The following is a 19,117-nucleotide window of genomic DNA, read 5'->3' as shown; positions in this document are numbered from 1 at the left end:
GTATTTATAAATATAGACATAGCATTAGAGGTGCAAATGGGTCAAGTCGGGTCATAAGTGATCCGACCTAACCTGGTTTTTTATTTGGGTCCTAATTTTGAACCCAGACTCACCTCAATAGAAAATTGGGTCAGGTTGGGTTGGGTCTAGCGCTATAATTTTTGACCCAACGGGTCATTCGGAACGAGGTGAATCCATGTATAGCCCAAACCTAACCCAATTTGAGTTCGGTTCGGATCCGGTTCGGCTCAACCCATCCATGGTTTCAGAACTTATTTATACCCTCATGGGCTACATCCTGTGGGCTCAAATAATTTTATAGATTCGGAAAATAATTTTAAAATTGATATGGCATTAATTGCTTTGTACTTTTTATTCTTTTATTTCCAAAAAAAATCAAACTCTGAAATAAAGTCAAAAATGATAACTAAAAATAAATATTATTACATGAGTTCCAATATGAAGAAGAAGAAGAAAAGTTCAATACTCTTTCTCCTAATTGAATATCTAAGAAGCATCAGACCCTAACTTCCATATTTTTAACCTGTTAAACAAAAATCAGCCAATCAAATCTTGAATGGTTTCTGAAGCTCCTACCTTTACGTTGTCTCTCTCTCCATCCTGTCCTCACTTCAACAGTAATTAGAAAAATAAATCCATCACTATCATAGGGAGGGAAAATAAATAAATACTTTGATAACATGATTAATGTACAGCTATCTTTTCTCACTCTCATCTTAATTTTTTTTTCAATATAAAAGAAGGGAAAAAGGAGCTACCTAACTTTTATGAAAGATTAATCATAGTTACAACAGAGATGAAGGATAGAGATGAGTTATATTGTTAAGGAAGGAGATGAATATATACGAAAAAAAGGAGCTAAATGGTTACAAACCAAGTGTCTGATAATTAGAACAGAAAATATTGATGCTTGTAAAAAGAAGTAGTGGAAAAAAAAATCTCATCCAGACTAGTATTTATTGCCTGAAAATTCTAAGCAATTTTACAAAAAAATCCTCGGCTAACACTTTTTTTGCCATACCAACTTTGTTTGAACATGAAAAGCTCCATTAAAAAAAAAACACCAGAATCCAGACTCTCATCTTAATGATAACGTTAAGATTTTCCTCTTTACATTCATCAAGAAATAATAATAAAAAATTCTCTTCACTAAGAAAATAACAAGAACTCTAATATAAACAAATAAAAACTGTAAAGCCCATCCACCAAATAATACCACTAATGATAAGAATAGCAATAATAATAAATGAAGTTTAATGGCAAGATGATCAACTACAAGTCTACAATCTACAACTCCCTGCCCTGCGGCAGCAACCCAATAAGGCAAAAGGTCAAGACCTGAACCGGTTCCGGTTCGGGCGCCGGTCGGGCCAACTCCGGTTCACGGGACACAATCGCAATATTTTATTTAAGATTGCCCCCTCCTGGGTTGACTTCAGGAGACCAAGGGCATAATCGTCTTTTTCCTATTTCATCACTAATTATCGATTAATTAATGATTTCTTGGTTATCTCCCGTAATCTTCCTTGCAGGCGGCTCAGATAAAAAGCCAGTCATAGAGTTACCAAACCCGGATTAAAATAATAATTTTAAATTTTAAAATATTAATCTACAATGGAAAAATAATTTTTCTATTTTGGAGAGGCGGACGAAAAGAGAAAAATGGGGACAACCGCAGGTGGGAACGCCTGATAAAGACGAGGATCCTCTGCACGTGCCACGGGCACGCTCTGCTGCTACGTCTTAACTTTGGGCCCCGCACTTTTATTAAAATTACGGAATCAGCCACGGAGAACGGGCTGGCATCTTGGACAAGCCTCGGCGCAGTGGAGAAGTACAGTTTTAAAGTCTATTTTTTGAGTGCGTGTAAAGTAAGTTGCCAATGGAAACAATGAAGTGAATAATGTACATTGGATCTGATCGATATTGGGTAGGTGAAGTTCGTTAGTTACAGCTCCACTTGATCCAATATTCCCATGAAAACACAGTAAGAATTACTATCTACTAGTTTGCTATTGCAAAAAATGACATGGTTGGAATCATCTCCAAGGAGATAAATGCAAATTTGTCTTCTTTTTTTTTCCATAGGGTGAGAGGTGGAGCGGATGGAGAGAGAGATGGATTTTAGGATACAGCTAACAATTTTTTAGCACAAAATTGTAGCTAGTTTTTTGTTTGTAAATTTATTTATCTTTAATGAGAAATCTGTTTAATCATTGTACTCGACCCCATCCATACTGGCAGGTAAAAAACTATCATGCTAAATAATTGTACGATAGAAGTGACACAAATTTTAATGGTTAATTAAATTATTTACAAAATGCTGACTCTAGAATTTTACATTAAATAATCATTAAAAATTGTACAAGTTTTCAAAGTTTTTTTTTTCTTAGGCAAAAGGAAGAGGGTGCCCGCGTAGCAACCCCCACTGGGCCCTCTCCCCACTGGAGAGTGTTCCATGCGGGCAGAATATTTTTTACTCATATCCTCTCCACCCATGGCAGAGTCCCACCAACATGGCAGCCCTATCTCCATGTAAGTACGTCATAATCAAGCGTTTCGAACCTGGGCCACTCCGGTAAAATCAAAGCCCTGTTCCCACCGTGCTACCACCTCGGTGGTGTTTTCAAAGTTGTTTGCTGAACTTTAATATAAATTATCTATTTTTTTTCAAAAAGCATGGTTGTGCTGCCGATGGGATGCGGCTGATACACGACATCCGCAATCTTTTAGAAAAGTGCACCTTCCATCGGGCTATTCATGTCTTCATAGAGACAAACAGTGCGGCGGATTGGGTGGCATCCTTTACAACTCATCACTTTGAAGATTTTATTTGAGATAATTACATCTTGGTTCCATCTCCTATCTGTTTTTTCTTTCTTTTTGACTTTGTGGGCTGTACCCATATCCATTGTATGTGAGGCTTCAATGTACCTTAAAAAAAAAAAAGCAAGTAAAATGTTAGCTTTTTTTTTCTTATATATACATTTTAAGTCATGAACCTTTTTGTAATATCCAAGCAATCGATGTCGGACAACAAGCCAATATAAGACTGTTTTAAGATTGAAGCTCTTTTAGAATGATATAAAAGGTCTCCTTCAGCTGATGTGGCTCTTCACTATTGTACCCCTCTTGATTTAGCATTTTCAATATTGATTGTGAGAAGGGATGCAAATAATAACCATGTCGGTTACAAATTATTTTATTTCTTTACAAGTATGCTATATATCCATCTTGTGCTTGACAATAATAATGACTAGTTTTTCTGCAAAACCAGAACAACCATAATCACTTCCAACGGCTATCTTCATCTCTTCAATGGCTAAAAACAATTTTCCATCTATTTTTCAAAATATAAATATATGGAAACTGCCAAAGAAGACAAGAAAAAGAGAATAGACTAAAAAAAGTAAGTGGATAAGGTAGAAAAAAAGAAATACAAATTAATAATTACTTCTTGAGCTTCATCTTTAAATCATTGAGCTTCATCATAACATAAAAAGCGAGAGCTTAATATAGACAATCGGTTAATGTGGCAACAAAGACCAGGTCTTATAAAGTTTTGCTTTGTTATAACCACTAAAACTAATCCAATACTTATCTCTTCACTGCGGACACCGGAGAGATTCTATATATATAAAAAGGGTCTTGAAGCTCCAAACTTCGTTCGTCGCTTCCATTGACCACCCCATGTTCAAGAGCGGTCGGACTCGGTACGTAAATGTCAGTCTTATAATAACTATAGCAACTCGACAATGGAAGGTCCACCACTACTCCCTCTCCATGCTAGTGTGCATATGATTGCCCGCTCTCCACTGTGATATAACTGACCGATCCCTGCTAACTTTTCTTTCTTGGGCCTAGTACTTGTTAGATACTGACCAGTGCAACTTCATTTTAACAACTTTCGCATAATACTACCATTGAATGAGAACCATACCTTCTTATTTATTGAGTCCTATATATATCAACACGTACTTTCATTCTTTGTAGTCATCTATCACGTCCATTATAGTCTACTTTGTGCATTTCCTGCCCTCTCCATGACCACGTAGTTGAGTTCCATACTTGCATATATAGCAGCATGAGAGTTGAACTCGAGCTTCATTTGCTTGCATTAACCAAGGTGGTATATTTTATAGAGCATGCAGAGTTTAGACTATGGTTTATAAACCCAACTTATCAATGGAAGTTATCGTATGAAGGTATGATTTTTTTTTTTTTTTTTTTAACACCGGTTTCTCACACCGTACATATATGAGTGCGATCAATAAAGTCAGAAAAAAAAAACTGATTAAGCGAGTAAGGAACATCTGCCCGGTTCACTCAAAAGAACTTTTCAGAATGATGCGCCGCGTAGGAGACCACCTAGTCAGCATCTGTATTCACCTACTCTCCTGCACTCCTTTGAACACTTACATTTTTCTCACACCAATAGCATGCTCAGGCATCCAATTAGACACCATTTTCAAACCCTCCTTAGCAGGCCATATGTTCTAAAGCGGGCACAAAGATTGCTCTGAGCTGCTGCATGACTCTTCCGGGGTCAAAATAATGCACCAATTCAACCGGATACCAAAAAAAAAAAAAGCAAATGGCCGGCCCCCCCCCACGAAAACGACCTCTCTGCCTGCTCCCATGGAAGATTTCTAATCCCATCCATCTCAACCGTCCATTTCCCCATCTTCCATCAATCATGGACCCCACGATCCAGGCACAACACCTCATACAAGCCCGGGCCCACGCCAATCATGCATCGTTCACGGTCAGCATTCCACTTCCAACGGTCCGCATCTCGTTAAAGATCCAATCGGTCCGCTTTAATCCACATCTGACCGGAACGCAGGAGAACTGCGATGGCTGGGCCTGCTTAGTGGCGGAACCGTAATTATTGCACGAGCCGGTGGCAAATGAAAAAGACTCTCTTTTCACTCCGCGCGCTTTATTTCTCTCTCCTCCGTCGAATCCGCTCAGTCTCTCAGGCGGTCTCTGACAGCGCCATCCGAAACGCAACAGTCTACAGCAAAGAATAAATAAAAAATAAAAATAATAAATCTCAATAAATTGATTAAAAATGATTAGAGAAAATCGGGGGAAATTTTTTTTTTTTTTAAAAAATATCAGGAGGGGGGAAAACGACGTCCTGGAAATTTGGTGTGGTTTGGACGTCACCCACAACCCCAGGTTAAAATATTATTCCCAATTTTTTTATTGAGGCTGGTGGGGAGTTGAAAATTTTTCCCCCAGAATAAAAAATAGAAAAAATTTTATCCGAGAGAGGGAGGGAGGAAGGGAGGGAGAGAGAGAGGAGTCAAAGAGGGGGAGGGCGTGGGAGTGGAGCGTGGCTGGCGGTGTCCGGAACCCATCGACGTCCGCTGTCTCTCCGATCGATCGGAGCGCCGAGAGAGCGAGCTTCCAGGGGGGGGTTTTATAGGGGCCTAGTTGGGTTTTCTGGGGATCGATCAGCGCCGAGTTCAGGGCTCCGAGGTCTTCTTTACTCTTGATTCTCCTCCGGCTGTGTTCTCGGGTGGGGTTGTTAGGGTTTTGCTTGGACCGTAAGGATCGAAGGGTTGGTTGGGGGTTTGGGTGGTTGAGTGCTTGGGTTCGTTCTTCGTTGTAGAAAGATTTTAGGTCGGATTGGATTGGATTAGATTCAGGTTCTGTTTTGGGTTTTTGTGTGGTTGGTTTGGGATCTGGGTTTGGATTTTAGTGGTTTTGAGGCGTTGTCAGTCTATTTGTGCGTGGTGGTGGAGGTGAGAGGATGATGATGGTGGATGGGGAGTAGAATAGGTGGGGCTGGTGTGGAAGATGTTAAGGAGGCAGCGGGCGGGATGCCGAGCTTCGTTTCATCGCTGCCTGGGGCTCATCAGATGTAAGTGAATTGACTTGCTCGAGCTCTTTAGCTGCTTGGTCGTTTGTTCTCTGCTTATTATTTCAGTTGTTATTATTCTTCATGTTGTTCTGTTCTGGGACTCTTGCTTTATAATAGTGATTTTGCTGATATTTCTGCAGAAAAAAAGTTGAATTGCTTCAGTTCTAATAGTAGGGTACCATGTGACAACTAGGGAATTCCTGTACTTTGTTTCTCGTTTTATTTGAAGAATAGGAAGAGGAAGCTTTTGATATTCCTTGATGAAATCAGTTAAATGATGAAGCTAAAATAACCAGCGACAGTGTTAGGATTGTTTGACTGTGTTTGAGAATATTTGATTTAGAGAGGTTACTGTTGGAATGCTTCGGTCTGGTGCAGGTGGTATTTTAGTATTCAAACAATTTCAGAAAAAAATGCTTTTGTTAGAAAATCTGACATATTGTGCATGTGCCTTTGTTTTTTTGATATAAAAACAATATATTGTTTAAGCTCAATGTTTTACTTAGTCTTAGTATTGCTATTGTCGTAACAAAGCACGTTCTATTTGCCTGTTATGTTGAATCTGGAAAATAAGGTGAAATCCTGTAAAACTTATATATTTTGCATACGTCAAACTATGGGAATTTTAAAATACAATAGTAGTCATTGGTGTACAACAAAATACAGTCTATGAGATTTGTGTGTTAGTTTACTCAGAACTTTAGAATATGAGAAAAATGGCTATAAAAGGATAGCACTTTAATTATGTTTGATATGGTCGTGAATGGAAAAATTGACATATGTGTGCGTGCATATACATATATACATATACATATGCATATGTGTGTGTGCACATGCTTGTGGTAAGAGGAAGAGAAGAGACAATTGCAGTATTCATTTATTTAACTCCTGATGATCTGATACAATTGAAGATCTTCTAAAATTCCTTAGGGAAGTGGACCGAAAGAATGAGGGTTTGATGCCACAAGGCTCAAAATATTCGATGAGCAAATGGGAAGTGAAAGAGAATCATAGTAACAAACATTAAAAAGCAGGAAATATAGATTTAATAATATAATCCGACACTTAATATAGTATAATAGGGACCTTCATACTCAGTCATCAAGGCTGAAAACAAGAAAGGAAAACATCCAAAGTTATTTTGAGGTGCATGGGAGAGAAGAGGACTCAGTTGAATGGCTTCCAATAAGTTTTTATTGGTAGCTAATGGTTTTAAATGGTAAGAAACTTACCAATAATGGAGAATTTTGTCCTTTCACCATATAAAAAAGCAGTGGATTTATGTAATCCTTCTAGAGATTGTAATAGAGACTAAAAATTGCAGAAAGCATGTTGGTTGTAAAGGTGATTTTGGATGCTATTGTTTGCCTTATTTGTTTTCTATTTGTTAAGCTGGAAAGGTATTGTGAACATATCTAATAATCAATAATACCTGATCCTTGTTTTTTCGTTTGAAAAAAGTCCCCACCTATTGCCTTAAGTTGGGTGCCCCTTTGGGCATTTCACTTAAGATTGTTCACTGTGAAATCTGATTCTAATGGTAATGCCAGATAACATACTGCAGGAGACTAAAGCGTCTTTCTAGGATTAAGTTCCTTTCCTTGCACAAATATATATAATAAGGTAATTTGAGTAGTCTTGTTGAAGAAGAATTTACAGAAGAGAGGTCTGTTTCTAGGATTAGGTTTGTTGGCTAGATCTTTTATTAGGTTAAGATCTTCTACTTGATGGTAATCTTGATGTATCGTATTTTTCATTACCTGGTTCTGTTTAACTGATGATTCTGTCTTGTTTGTTGTTCTTCTGGTTGCCTTTCTTAGTGAGACAGACGGAAACAACATGCACCCTTCTCGAGTTTCTGGCCTTGCAGCAATTGAGCGGTCTATCGGCTTTCGCATAGAGGATGCGGTTGATCTAAGCAGAAGTATGAGATTATTACTTTTTTTTTGATACCATGACAATGAAAAGTAATATTTTCCATTTAACAGTTCGTATCTTATTCTTGTGCTGACCTTGTTATGCTACAGCAATATCCAACTGCAATCTGCTGGTTTATTAAAATATTCATTATATTTATGGGCCATTTATATATTTTCAGCTAGGCCTATTATCTCTGCATATTTCAGCTTCAAATGTAGCACAACTTTTCGGTGTCTTCTGGTTGTTATATATCCAAAATGCGATCTTACTAAGTCATTTTTTAGTTCAAGGAAATCCCATTTAATTGTTAGAAGAACTTTGCTTGCCTCTTAATTAATTCAGTAACTACAAAAGAGGGAGGCAGTCCTGTATTAAAGTCAATATCAACTGCCACTATCCAATTTTCTGCACATTATTGAAGCTAATTGAACTTATATGTAGTTTATTTATCTGCTTTTTTATGCAGATCCTTTATTTAACCCAAAATCAAGTGGCCAATCTGTTCCTTCTGATCCTCTTCAATTTGGTGCTTTTAGTAAGGTACAAGTAGGTGTATTCTTCATGATTAATATTGCTGCATTTTAGTGATGCACCTGCTGGTTTCTCTCAATGTAGTATGCTGATTGATCTTTTATGCAATAACAGCCTCTTGCTTCTACTGATATTACTCCAGCGGCTGCTAGAATAGGGTCACTTGCAGTTCCACAACAAAAGGGGCAGCAGCCTAATCTGGTGTCATCATCCAGTGGTCACGTTGAGAACTGGGGAGAATCTACAATGGCAGATGCCAGTCCTAAGACTGACACGTCAACGGATGTGGATACTGATGACAAGAATCAGAGGGTAATATTGCATTCTATCACCATCTGTTAGTGTTCTTTGACAGTTGAGCTCTTTCTCCATTTTTTTGGATGGTTATCCAATGTTATGTACTTTGTTCATCTTTTTGTTTTGCTGCAGCTTAAGTTTTTGGATCAGCTACCACAATATTCATCTGATTATTTGATCAATTGCTGTGGTATTAAAATTTTCTTGCATTCAGTTAATTGAACTAATAATTACACCCCAATACCGATCCCCTTTGGCGTGCTAGAATGCTTAATTGAAGGAACTCATTAGAAGCAAGTGTTTGCTCTTTAGCCAGAATGTGCTTTCTAACAAGGATGATTAAGTATTGCTCATAAAAAAATATTAATGCAGCATATATACAACAATACGAGGCATGATCCTCTTTGTAGTCTCGATGACACCTTCCCCACATGTGTAGCATGTCTGTCTTTTGCATTATTTAGTTCAAAAGGTGCTTGTGGTTGCTCAATGGCCAGCTTTCTTTTGCTTATCCTTTGTTCTTTCCCCCTCACCTTGATCTGTTTAAACCTTTCCTCATATGCTCTTAGGGAGTCTGTGGAATAGCATTTTAACCTCTGATAGGTAATTAGTTGCATTTGATCAATTATTCTGATATGGAAACTGTGTTGCATTTTCTTAGTATACTATGATCATTCATATTGCCATATTTTTTATACTAGCAAGACGTTGCACAATTGCATTATAACTCCTAACTTATATATGAGTCTGTATTTTTTTAAAAGATCTTTCTATTTATACCTACTACTTTAAGCATTAATTATTTTTTGGGTTTTTTTTTAGTGCTGCTACTGTTTCTATTAAACCTTCATGGACTAAAATTTTAGTTTGTTAGCATGACAGAATTGCATACATGATGGTCCACTCTTGCTTTTGGTGCTGACTTGTAGACGTTGAATTTTGTTGATAAAACTCTGAACTTTAGAATTAATGGAAAATTAATCACTGATGAGAGTAAAATTACACTTATTTAGGTTCCCAGATAGCAATAAGATTCATCCATATATTTAGAGAAATGGGAAGTTGCAGAGTTTGTTTTGGAACCTTTCTAAAAAGGAATTTAGTGAGTGCTTTTGCCTCATGGGCTCATTTATGGGGTCTCTTTTTATCCTGCAGTCTTGTTTGGACGCTTTACATGCTTTTTAAAGATGCATCCAAAGTCGGTTGAAGCATGGTAATTAAAGGTAATTTTTGATGTGGTGGTTGCCAAAGGTTTCTTTGTGTGGGAACTGTCTCAATAACTCTTCAACATGAAACCTATTATAATCTTCCAAGTCAACCAAAAAAAAGGAGGATCCAATCACTATGAATGATAAGGGAATTGGTTTGGAGTCTCTCTCTAGCCTTTTCTAGAGAGATACTATGTATTTTCTAGTCGGGCTCTTTGGGCATGCACAACCGGGGAACCCTCTTCCCTTCTCCCTTTATTCCCTTCTCCCTACTCCTTCCTCTCTCTCCCTCACTCTCCCCTTTTTCTTGCGGTGGACCTTTTTGGTATCCTTGCATGTTGGCAGCAAAGAGGGTCTTGTTCCCATGTTTGGAAAGAGGGGTCACTATACCATCAAGGGTGCTTGTGAGAGGTAGTGATGAAGTTGGATTAGAAGGTGGTCATCTGGAGGTAGCGGGTTGACTGTGGTAGGATCATGTGGCATGGATGTGTAATGACAAGGAGGTTGATGTACCTTGCCCTAGCGTGCCTGGGATCAAGGAAGTCCAGATGGCGGCCAAAATTGAGAGGTATGGTGGAGAGGCCTATGAACACGGGGCAAGGGTTTTCCTCTTCTGGTTGCTACACTCATCATGGCATAATCACATGACACTAAGCCTGACTTGGAGGTTGGAGATGGGGTCGCTGGCAGAAGGTTTGCTGATTTTGTTGGTTTGTTGGGGCGGACACGATCAACTCGCCATCCTATGCCCTGGTGGAAAAATGGTGGTGGAGGGTGGCGAGAACCTCGGGGCTGTTCTAAAAATCTCTGACAAGGGGAAGGAGGAAGCAATATATGGTTTAGATGCTCAAAGAGTGAAGGGATTACTATCCAAGATTAGGTGGGTATAGGCCTTGCCGGAGGTTGGACAATCATCATGATCCATTAAGGGGTCTGCAATGTCGTGGTTTGTTCACTTGGGGGAAGTAGATTTGACATGGCTGTTGGTTACTGGGAAGGCATTGCAGGATGGTAAGAGAGAAAGGTCAAATGATAGTTAGCAGGGATTCTAACGCCAATGAAGAGTGGTGTCTTGGTGTTGGCAAGGCTTATGGAGGAGAGCTAAGCAAGCAAAAATTTCTTCTTTGATGGTTACTCTTGTTCTAAAGTGAAAAGTAGTTGGGGTGTGAACACCGGGGTGTGAAGGGAGATCTAGGCGACGACAGATGGCATGTGGAGAGGGTCTTGTTTGGATAAGTGGGCGTAGGTGGGAGGAGTTAGTTATGGTGAATTTGAAATTTGAATGAAGTTTTTCTACTCAAGGGATTGGTGATAACAATTGATCGGCTAGCAGAAGATGGCACAGGTAGTGGGCTGTTGTGGGAGTAAACGTAAGTGAGTCCATAAAGGAGATAGGAGGGATTTGAGTGCACTCAGGCCAACTGTCCTTGTGAACAGTGGATGGAACTGGATTAATAATTAGTGTGCAAAGGAAGATCTATACCATCTGCACCCATTGATATAGTTGTGACACATATTGAATCCTTGATCTGGTGTGTCTGGCCAGGGCTAGGCCTTGATGTTGATGAGAAGCTACCGGAGTTTTTTTGAGAGGGAGAAGCTACCTGAGTTGTGTAGCCCACTTTCAAGTTGGGCGGGATGGTTTGAGTTGGAGGTGGCTTCATTTTGTGTACATCATGTGGGTTGGGTGTCCTTGTCATTGGGCTTTGATATTGGGGCTGGTTGGGCTTGCTTGCTTTTTTTTTCCCCCCGCTTCTTTATCTCTTCCTTGCTCTTTTTTCGGTTCCTCTCTCTCTCTCTCTCTCTCTCTCTCTCATATACTCATTTCATCTCTAATTTAAATGTGTGGTGGTCTCTGCCATTGTTTTGAAAGAAAATCACTGAGTATTATCTTTGGGGAGCTTACTCACTGTAAATCCATAGCCTTCTGTTCAAACATGGTTAGAGATGTTTGAAGATAATCTTTTTATGACTTTTTGGTGTTTCATATGCATGACTTAGCTTATTTGCTATCATCCTATAGTCATGGCTTGCCAGCCTATGTGATAGATTTGATTGTTTCTTCTGGAGAAATATCATGTATGATATTGTTTTGACCTTGTTGGGAGTTGTGGTGGCTATGAAAAGTAAATGACAAGCTTAACTGAACTTTTGGAAGTCAACCCCTATCGCCCTCTTCACAAAACAAAAAGGAAAAAGGGACAAAGCATGAGAAATAAGGAAAGGACCATCAGCCTCCTGTTTTTTTTTGGCTCGTTCTCTTGTGTGTGCATGTAGTATTATATACTTTCTTTAGTGTCTCTAAATGATAACTTACCTTGTCACCACCATTTTATAGTATATGGTATTTTTAAATGTGTCTTTTGGGAAGGTGCAGTATTAAATTAAAGAGGATTTGGGCTTATATATTACATTTGAAATTTAATGCCCTGTTATTTGCATGTAAAAGCATGCTATGTTAGAACCTTGGTCGAGAAGGTTTTCACTTGAAGTGTAGCATGACATGTTTTGTAATACAACAACTAATATGATGTTTTCTGTAAAGAATATTTAGAATGGAAAATACTGTGTGCCTCCAAAAGGTACCCAAAATGGCTGTAAAGCCCAGTTATTTGTAAACTACTGGGGCAATTTTTGACATTTTAACCCAGAATCAGGATTCCAACCTCCTTGTATGACACCCAAAACCAGGTTTACACCCTTTCTTTGGACATTCTGAGGGTGTCTTTCCCAGTTCCTGAATTGGTAGTTGAGCATTATAACATAAGGTGAATTACACTCGACTAGACAGGTGCAAGGTAAATTGGGATGCAGTGCTACTATTACGGCTCAGATAAGTTAGGGCTGATTAAGATGGTTTACACCTGATCCGTTGCAATATTGTTACGCTTATTCTCAATTTTCTATCATCAGTTGCTCTCTGTTGGGTTGCTTCTTTTGTGCCAATGTTTATTGGTACATTGGCTCGAGACTGTCACTTGTTCTTCCCTAATGTGAGATATTCTGTGCTTTCCATCTGAGGCCATACAACTGTTGTCTCGTGTGGTTTCTTTATCGGGATGTCTGTTCTTTGGGTATACTCTTGTTTCATAAGGTCATACAACTTCTTTTTTGACAAACTATTTTTGTTTGAACTTTTTCTTTGGCTAAAATATAGACTGCTTTGTTTGCTCTTCATATGGTTTTTGTAGGCCTCTTGTACTTTTAATTCGTTTGTTTCTCTAGAATTCTTGCTCCTTTTTTAGGATAATTTCTTTTTCTGCTTAGTGAATGATAGTTTTATTCAAGATAAGCAAGACAGCTGATAGTTAGTAATTTGCATGTGTTTTCTTTATTCCTTTTAATGTTGAAATTTTAGTTTCATTTAGTTGGAGATTTGTTACTTTTCATGTAGTCATTCTGCGGTAGTTAGTTTAAACTAGGATGCGGCATCCTGGAGGAGTTTATTGATTGCTTGCATGAATTTTCTCTATTTTTCAGCTTGAAAAAGGACAAGCTGCTCTTGCTGCGGCTTCTGACTCTAGTGACAAATCAAAGGATAAACTGGACCAGAAGGTAGTGGAGTGGCTATAATTTCTTATAGATACAGTGATATTTGTCTTATTATGTATTAAATCCGAATATTATGTATTTTTTATCCTCCAGACACTTCGTCGGCTGGCTCAAAATCGTGAAGCTGCTAGAAAAAGCCGATTAAGGAAAAAGGTAATTCATTTTTATTTCTTCTCTTGTGCCTTAATTGTTTTCATGTTGCATTGGAACAATGCATCATATCAAATGCTCAATTTCCTTGCCAAAAAAGAATGCTCAGTTTTCATAATAGAAGGTATTTGTCCTTGGGTATCATATCAGCCAACACTATGGTCTTTGCAAAGTACATCATCATCCCAACCTTTCTAGTGATGCTTTTGGTTCGTTTATTAGCACTCCGTTTTTAATTTTGACCGTGCTTGTGTAGGAAAAAAAGCAATATAAAACTTCAACCAAATCTGGAAAACTAACATCACGCTGACTTTTGTAGTTGATCCTGCCCTTGCATAATGCACATTTTTGGAATGGTCAGAACAATAGGCTGACTTAAACTGTCATCTAAAGTTATGCTTGTGCCATGTTTGCTCAGATGTCTCCTTTCACCTCTATTACTTAATTGAACCATAGTAATCTATGGTCAACTGATGGAACCGGCACTGTAAGACAGTAAGAGTTTTCCCCCTCTATGTTAGATAGCTTCTCGTTGCTCTAATTGCCTCTTGGTAAAGCTCTCTATTTGCAAATTGATCATATGAGAAATTGTCTTTGAAATGTGCTAAAAATGTCATCATCTGTAAAAGGTACTAAAATGTTATCATCTGTAAAAGGTACTAAAAGTGTCATCATCTTTAAAAGGTGCTAAAAGTGTCATCATGTTGAACAATAATTTTTGGTGGAATTCTGCCATGTCGTCTAAATAAGGATAATATGCTCTAAGAAAACAAGATCTAGTATTCCAAGAAAAAATGATAACTTGGCATATATTTCCGAAAATGTAGATTAGATCTCTTTCTTTCTCTGAGAACTACAGTTGTATTGTCTTTTTCACAGCTTTACAACTGAAGTTGCTTTTGTTATCATTAACCCTCTCACCCTTAGGTGAGTCCTTTTCGAAGTTCCTCAAGCTTAACAAGTGAACAATTTGTGAATTTTAGTTTGATCCTGGTGTTCAAAATATGGTCCACTTAACAAGTCATTCTATTCTCAAATTGTAGAGGCCCATGGGCGAAATTCTATCCTTGATCTTGAAATTGGTAGTTCCAGTTTCAATGGCTAATCTATTTGCATTTCCTTATATATTCACAAGTATTTTTTAAGAAAGAAAAGGTTTGGGTTGGGGGGGGGGGGGGGGGGGGGTAAAGGGCATGCTGGGAAAGGGCAAGGGAAGAAGGGGTAAAAAGAAAAACATGCAGTTATTGTTGGACTCCTCATAATGATGTGGGCCTGCAAGGCTTTTCTTTTTTACTTTCTCCCATAATTGTTCTCTAGGATTCTAGACGTTTTACTTTTACTGTTGGAAGAGCAATTTACAGTCACATCTTTCACCTTACTTTTGTAATTGGATCTATATAGTTTCTTCTTAGATATTGCAGTATTGTATTAATACTGCTATTTCTTCTGCTAGGCATATGTGCAACAACTAGAGAGTAGCAGGTTAAAGCTTACACAACTTGAGCAGGAGCTTCAGCGAGCGCGCCAACAGGTATGATCATAATGCTAATCTCGCTATCCCTTCTCTATTTCTACGACACTTTTCATTCAGCAGATTACATTCAGAAAATATATTGGTTGTTTCTCATGATGTGGACCCCTTTTTTTGTTTTCAGGGCATCTTCATTTCAGGCTCAGGAGATCAGACCCATTCAATGGGTGGAAATGGTATTCTGAGAGCATCTACCCTGTGATTTAATTTCTTTTAAGGAGCTATATTCAAAAAGCTGTGCTAGAGTACTCAGATGAGCATTTTACATTTAAAGAAATGCCATGGATGCATGATGCTCCAGCAAATTCTTATGAATCATCAATCCAAATAATAGATGAATGCTTACTTGATATTCTCATTAGAAGATTTACATTGGATTATTACAGAACAATAGCTTTAGAATAGGCACCTGCAGACGAACCTGTTAAGCTATTTTGCTCACTATGTTGCACTGGACTAATTTTTATAATGAACTTCATTCATAAAGTTTCTTAATGAGAATTCCTAAATTGTATAATTGTATTTGTTCATGAAGACATTGGAACTTCAGTACATTAGCAAGGCAGGATTTGTTATTGTAATTGGGAGGGTTTCAGATTCTTTTTTCCCTTTAATTTGGGGATTGCTCAGGTATATGTAACTGTATTTCCCAAAATAAAGCAACTAAAATTTCTTTAAAATTCTAGGTAACCATATGTGCTAAACAATGAGTACATTTGTGATTTTTGGATTCATCCAAATGCTTGCCTCTTTTATCAGTGTCAGAGAAAAAATTTATGTTATTCAACTTACAGGGGCTTTGGCATTTGACATGGAATATGCACGATGGCTGGAAGAACAACATCGACAGATCAATGAGCTGAGGGCTGCAGTGAACTCACATGCAAGTGACAATGACCTCCGTGCTATTGTTGATAGCATCATGGCACATTATGATGAAATTTTTAGGCTTAAAAGTGTGGCAGCCAAAGCAGATGTTTTTCACATGTTATCAGGGATGTGGAAGACGCCTGCTGAAAGGTGTTTTCTGTGGCTTGGGGGTTTCCGGTCATCTGAACTTCTCAAGGTGCAAATCTTCTCATTCTGCATGCTCATTAATTGGTAATTCTGTAAAAAAATACCATCAATTTAAGGGCCTGTTAATTCTTGTCATAGGCTGATCATAGAATCATAGAAAAGGAGAAAACTAGAGAATAAACATCGATGTGAGTGCCTAAAAATGAGAAGTTGTGTGCAGATGGAGGATAGCTCAGTTCCTGTTGTAAAAATTATTTGGAGGTTCACCATTTAATTCACGCAAAATTCTGTGGTTCCTATATTTGTTGTCCACCTTTTCTCAAGTTTTCACTATAATGCACTCCCTCCAGTAGAATCTGCCACCTAGGTGGGGATCTTGCTATATAAGGTGTTGCAGGAGAGGGTGAGGCGATGGAGGTGTAGGGGGAGGCTGAAGAGAGGCGAGGGATGCATTCGACCAATAAGGCAGCTTGTAGCAAGCTTTATGGAGCCAAGGAAGCACGGTGTTCGAGGGTGAGATCAGTACTTTGCTAGTTACGCCATAGCATTCCTAGCAGGCTAAGGTCCAAACCCTATCAAATTTAATCACAAACACTATGATTGACCTATGGTTAGTCTAAAAGGCTTTAATTGTAGTGTCACCTAGTTAAATTGGGCCATGGGATGGATCAACTCTGATACCATTTGTAATGACCCATGACCTACCACGTCATCCAAAAAAAAGACTAGTGAGAAGTTATTATTTGGATTTCTTGGCCCTGTACAAGTACCAGATCTCTCTAGCACATAAGCGATGTGGGAATAAGTACATGCTTTCACAGATCCACCAAAGGTGGGAGGGGAAGGGCTTGGGAGTGGGAGATTGGGAGGGTGGTGGAATTGGGAAGTGCTAAAAATTAGAGATATGTAGCTTTGAGTTTTCCATGAATAAAATTCGATTTTTGCACATTAGTCTCAAGAGTACCCCCCCCCCCCCCCTCTCTCTCACTTTTCTCTGAATACACAATCTCTGTTATACAGAAATGACTGATATCTTCTTTGATATTTAGTTCACAGGATGTATGCCTTTCCAAAACAGCTTGATGTGGCAAAGTTTTAGTTACCTACAAAACCATGAGTTAAATTTTATAGCCTCAACAGATTATCGGAGATTCTTGCATTAATTTTCTGACTCCTTCACTTCCTGGTAGTTTCTTGAAGCCTATTTCATTCAACTGTTGCCCATCATGTGTCTTTTATACCGTAGGACGCCCCAATTTGTAGGAAAAAATTAGCAAACTTTGTGATATGTCTTTATGATCTTCAAATATTAGAATGATTCTAGCATCAAGATTTCTTCCTTAGATCATTGAACTAGTTTGATTTTTTTTCTTTGGTCTAATTATTCTAGATTCTTTGTTAAGCGGTTTTGTAGTCAGCCTTGTCCATGGCATGTAAGTCCTGGTTTGCTTTTCTATTTTTTTCTTATGGTTAATTTGTGTGTTAACTTCACTGCAACATTCTAGCTACTTGCAAGTCAACTGGAGCCTCTTACAGAGCAGCAGTTGGTGGGGATATGTAACCTACAACAGTCCTCCCAGCAGGCCGAGGATGCACTGTCACAGGGCATGGAAGCACTGCAGCAATCCTTGGCAGAAACTCTGGCTTCTGGATCGCTTGGGCCCACAGGATCATCTGGTAATGTCGCAAACTATATGGGTCAGATGGCAATGGCCATGGGAAAGCTTGGCACTCTTGAAAATTTCCTCCACCAGGTAGTTTTTCCCCAAGCTTAGCTCTTGTTTTATATGAACGGGGAATGGTCTTCAGTACGTTGCTGATGGAATTTGAGGAAATTATTATTATTTTTTTAAATCTAACCTCTTCTTTATCCATCTTCCAGGCCGATAATTTGCGTCAACAGACCCTGCAACAAATGCTTCGCATATTAACAACACGCCAGTCGGCCCGTGCACTCCTTGCCATACATGACTACTTCTCGCGGCTCCGTGCGTTAAGCTCTCTTTGGCTTGCTCGGCCAAGAGAGTGAGGGCTAAACTGATTCAGCTGATCATTTGTGCAGTTCATGGATCATCAAGCCTGGAATATATGGTCACTCTTTCAGGCGAATGAGCTCGTTACGGAGATATCTTGAGGACCAATCCTGTGGTGCCTCTGGATCGTCAATTTATATTTGACCTGCGGAGCCCTGCTGTACCATCTCCTGATGTAGGAAACACATGTGAATGTTTATTATACGATAATTAATTTAGGTGCTTTGGTGTTGCAGAGATGTATACATTTATGGATTGTGCAAAGACGTGAAGGGTGTATTCGCTTGCAAAATTGACTCAGCCTGATCTAACCTGTCAATAAAATTGGTGTTACCTGCTGTATCAGAGAAAAACTCGTGGAAGCAGAATGGACCTCTCTATATTGGCTTTTTGGCAACTCTATCGAATTGTTCCCGCACTTACCACCCAGTTAAAGTGCATGTTTTTCCTTGTGCAGGGATTTAAGAACCGTTGCTGCTCAAAAGTGGTACACACTGAGGTCACAACTAGCAATAATGGGCGAACCTTTAACAACCTAAGCCTCATGGGCCAAGCAGATGATGGGATTTGGGAGCCATTTTAGCGTACGTTAGGGCTCTGAATGGATTCATATTTTATTGTGGGAAAACTTCTGAGGGTTCATTGGTCTGGGTTAATTTGGTATGGTAAAAATAAATCTCATATTACCTTATCATATTTGGTACTAAAAGAGGACCAGAGATGGTAAGATAAATGATCCTAAGAGAGATGGTAATAAGATAAATGTTACAGAGAGAGGTGGAAGGGTAATGCTATGCTATATTACCAAATGGAGTTAATTTGAAATTGTCATTGCTTGGTGGAAATATTCTCCTCTACTTTTTGGCAATACGTGAACTGAATAAAAAAAATCATTATTTGAATTATTTATTTTATAATATTGTGGGTAATTTGGCAAAATTTTCTATGTAAGATTATGTCTTAAGTAATTTTCAGATACTACTTT

The 19,117-nt window shown here is 38.6% G+C and overlaps 1 protein-coding gene across 1 annotated transcript; it reads left to right on the top strand.

Moving 5' to 3' along the window:
• The first annotated feature begins 5,216 nt into the window (after window positions 1-5,216).
• LOC103706220 (transcription factor TGA2.3-like) lies at window positions 5,217-18,485 on the top strand. Its single transcript, XM_008790265.5, has 11 exons — window positions 5,217-5,893; window positions 7,714-7,817; window positions 8,280-8,353; window positions 8,459-8,656; window positions 13,330-13,404; window positions 13,495-13,554; window positions 15,005-15,082; window positions 15,207-15,258; window positions 15,877-16,148; window positions 17,605-17,853; window positions 17,982-18,485. The coding sequence occupies exons 1-11, from the start codon at window positions 5,796-5,798 to the stop codon at window positions 18,126-18,128; spliced, it is 1,407 nt and encodes a 468-aa protein (XP_008788487.3). The 5' UTR covers window positions 5,217-5,795; the 3' UTR covers window positions 18,129-18,485.
• Window positions 18,486-19,117: the final 632 nt, after the last annotated feature.

Source organism: Phoenix dactylifera, chromosome 8, assembly GCF_051530095.1.
Source record: "Phoenix dactylifera cultivar Ajwa chromosome 8, Ajwa_hap1_PhDact_Kaust_v1.1, whole genome shotgun sequence".
Taxonomy (NCBI): Eukaryota; Viridiplantae; Streptophyta; class Magnoliopsida; order Arecales; family Arecaceae; genus Phoenix; species Phoenix dactylifera.
This window is presented reverse-complemented; position numbering and strand designations above follow the sequence as displayed.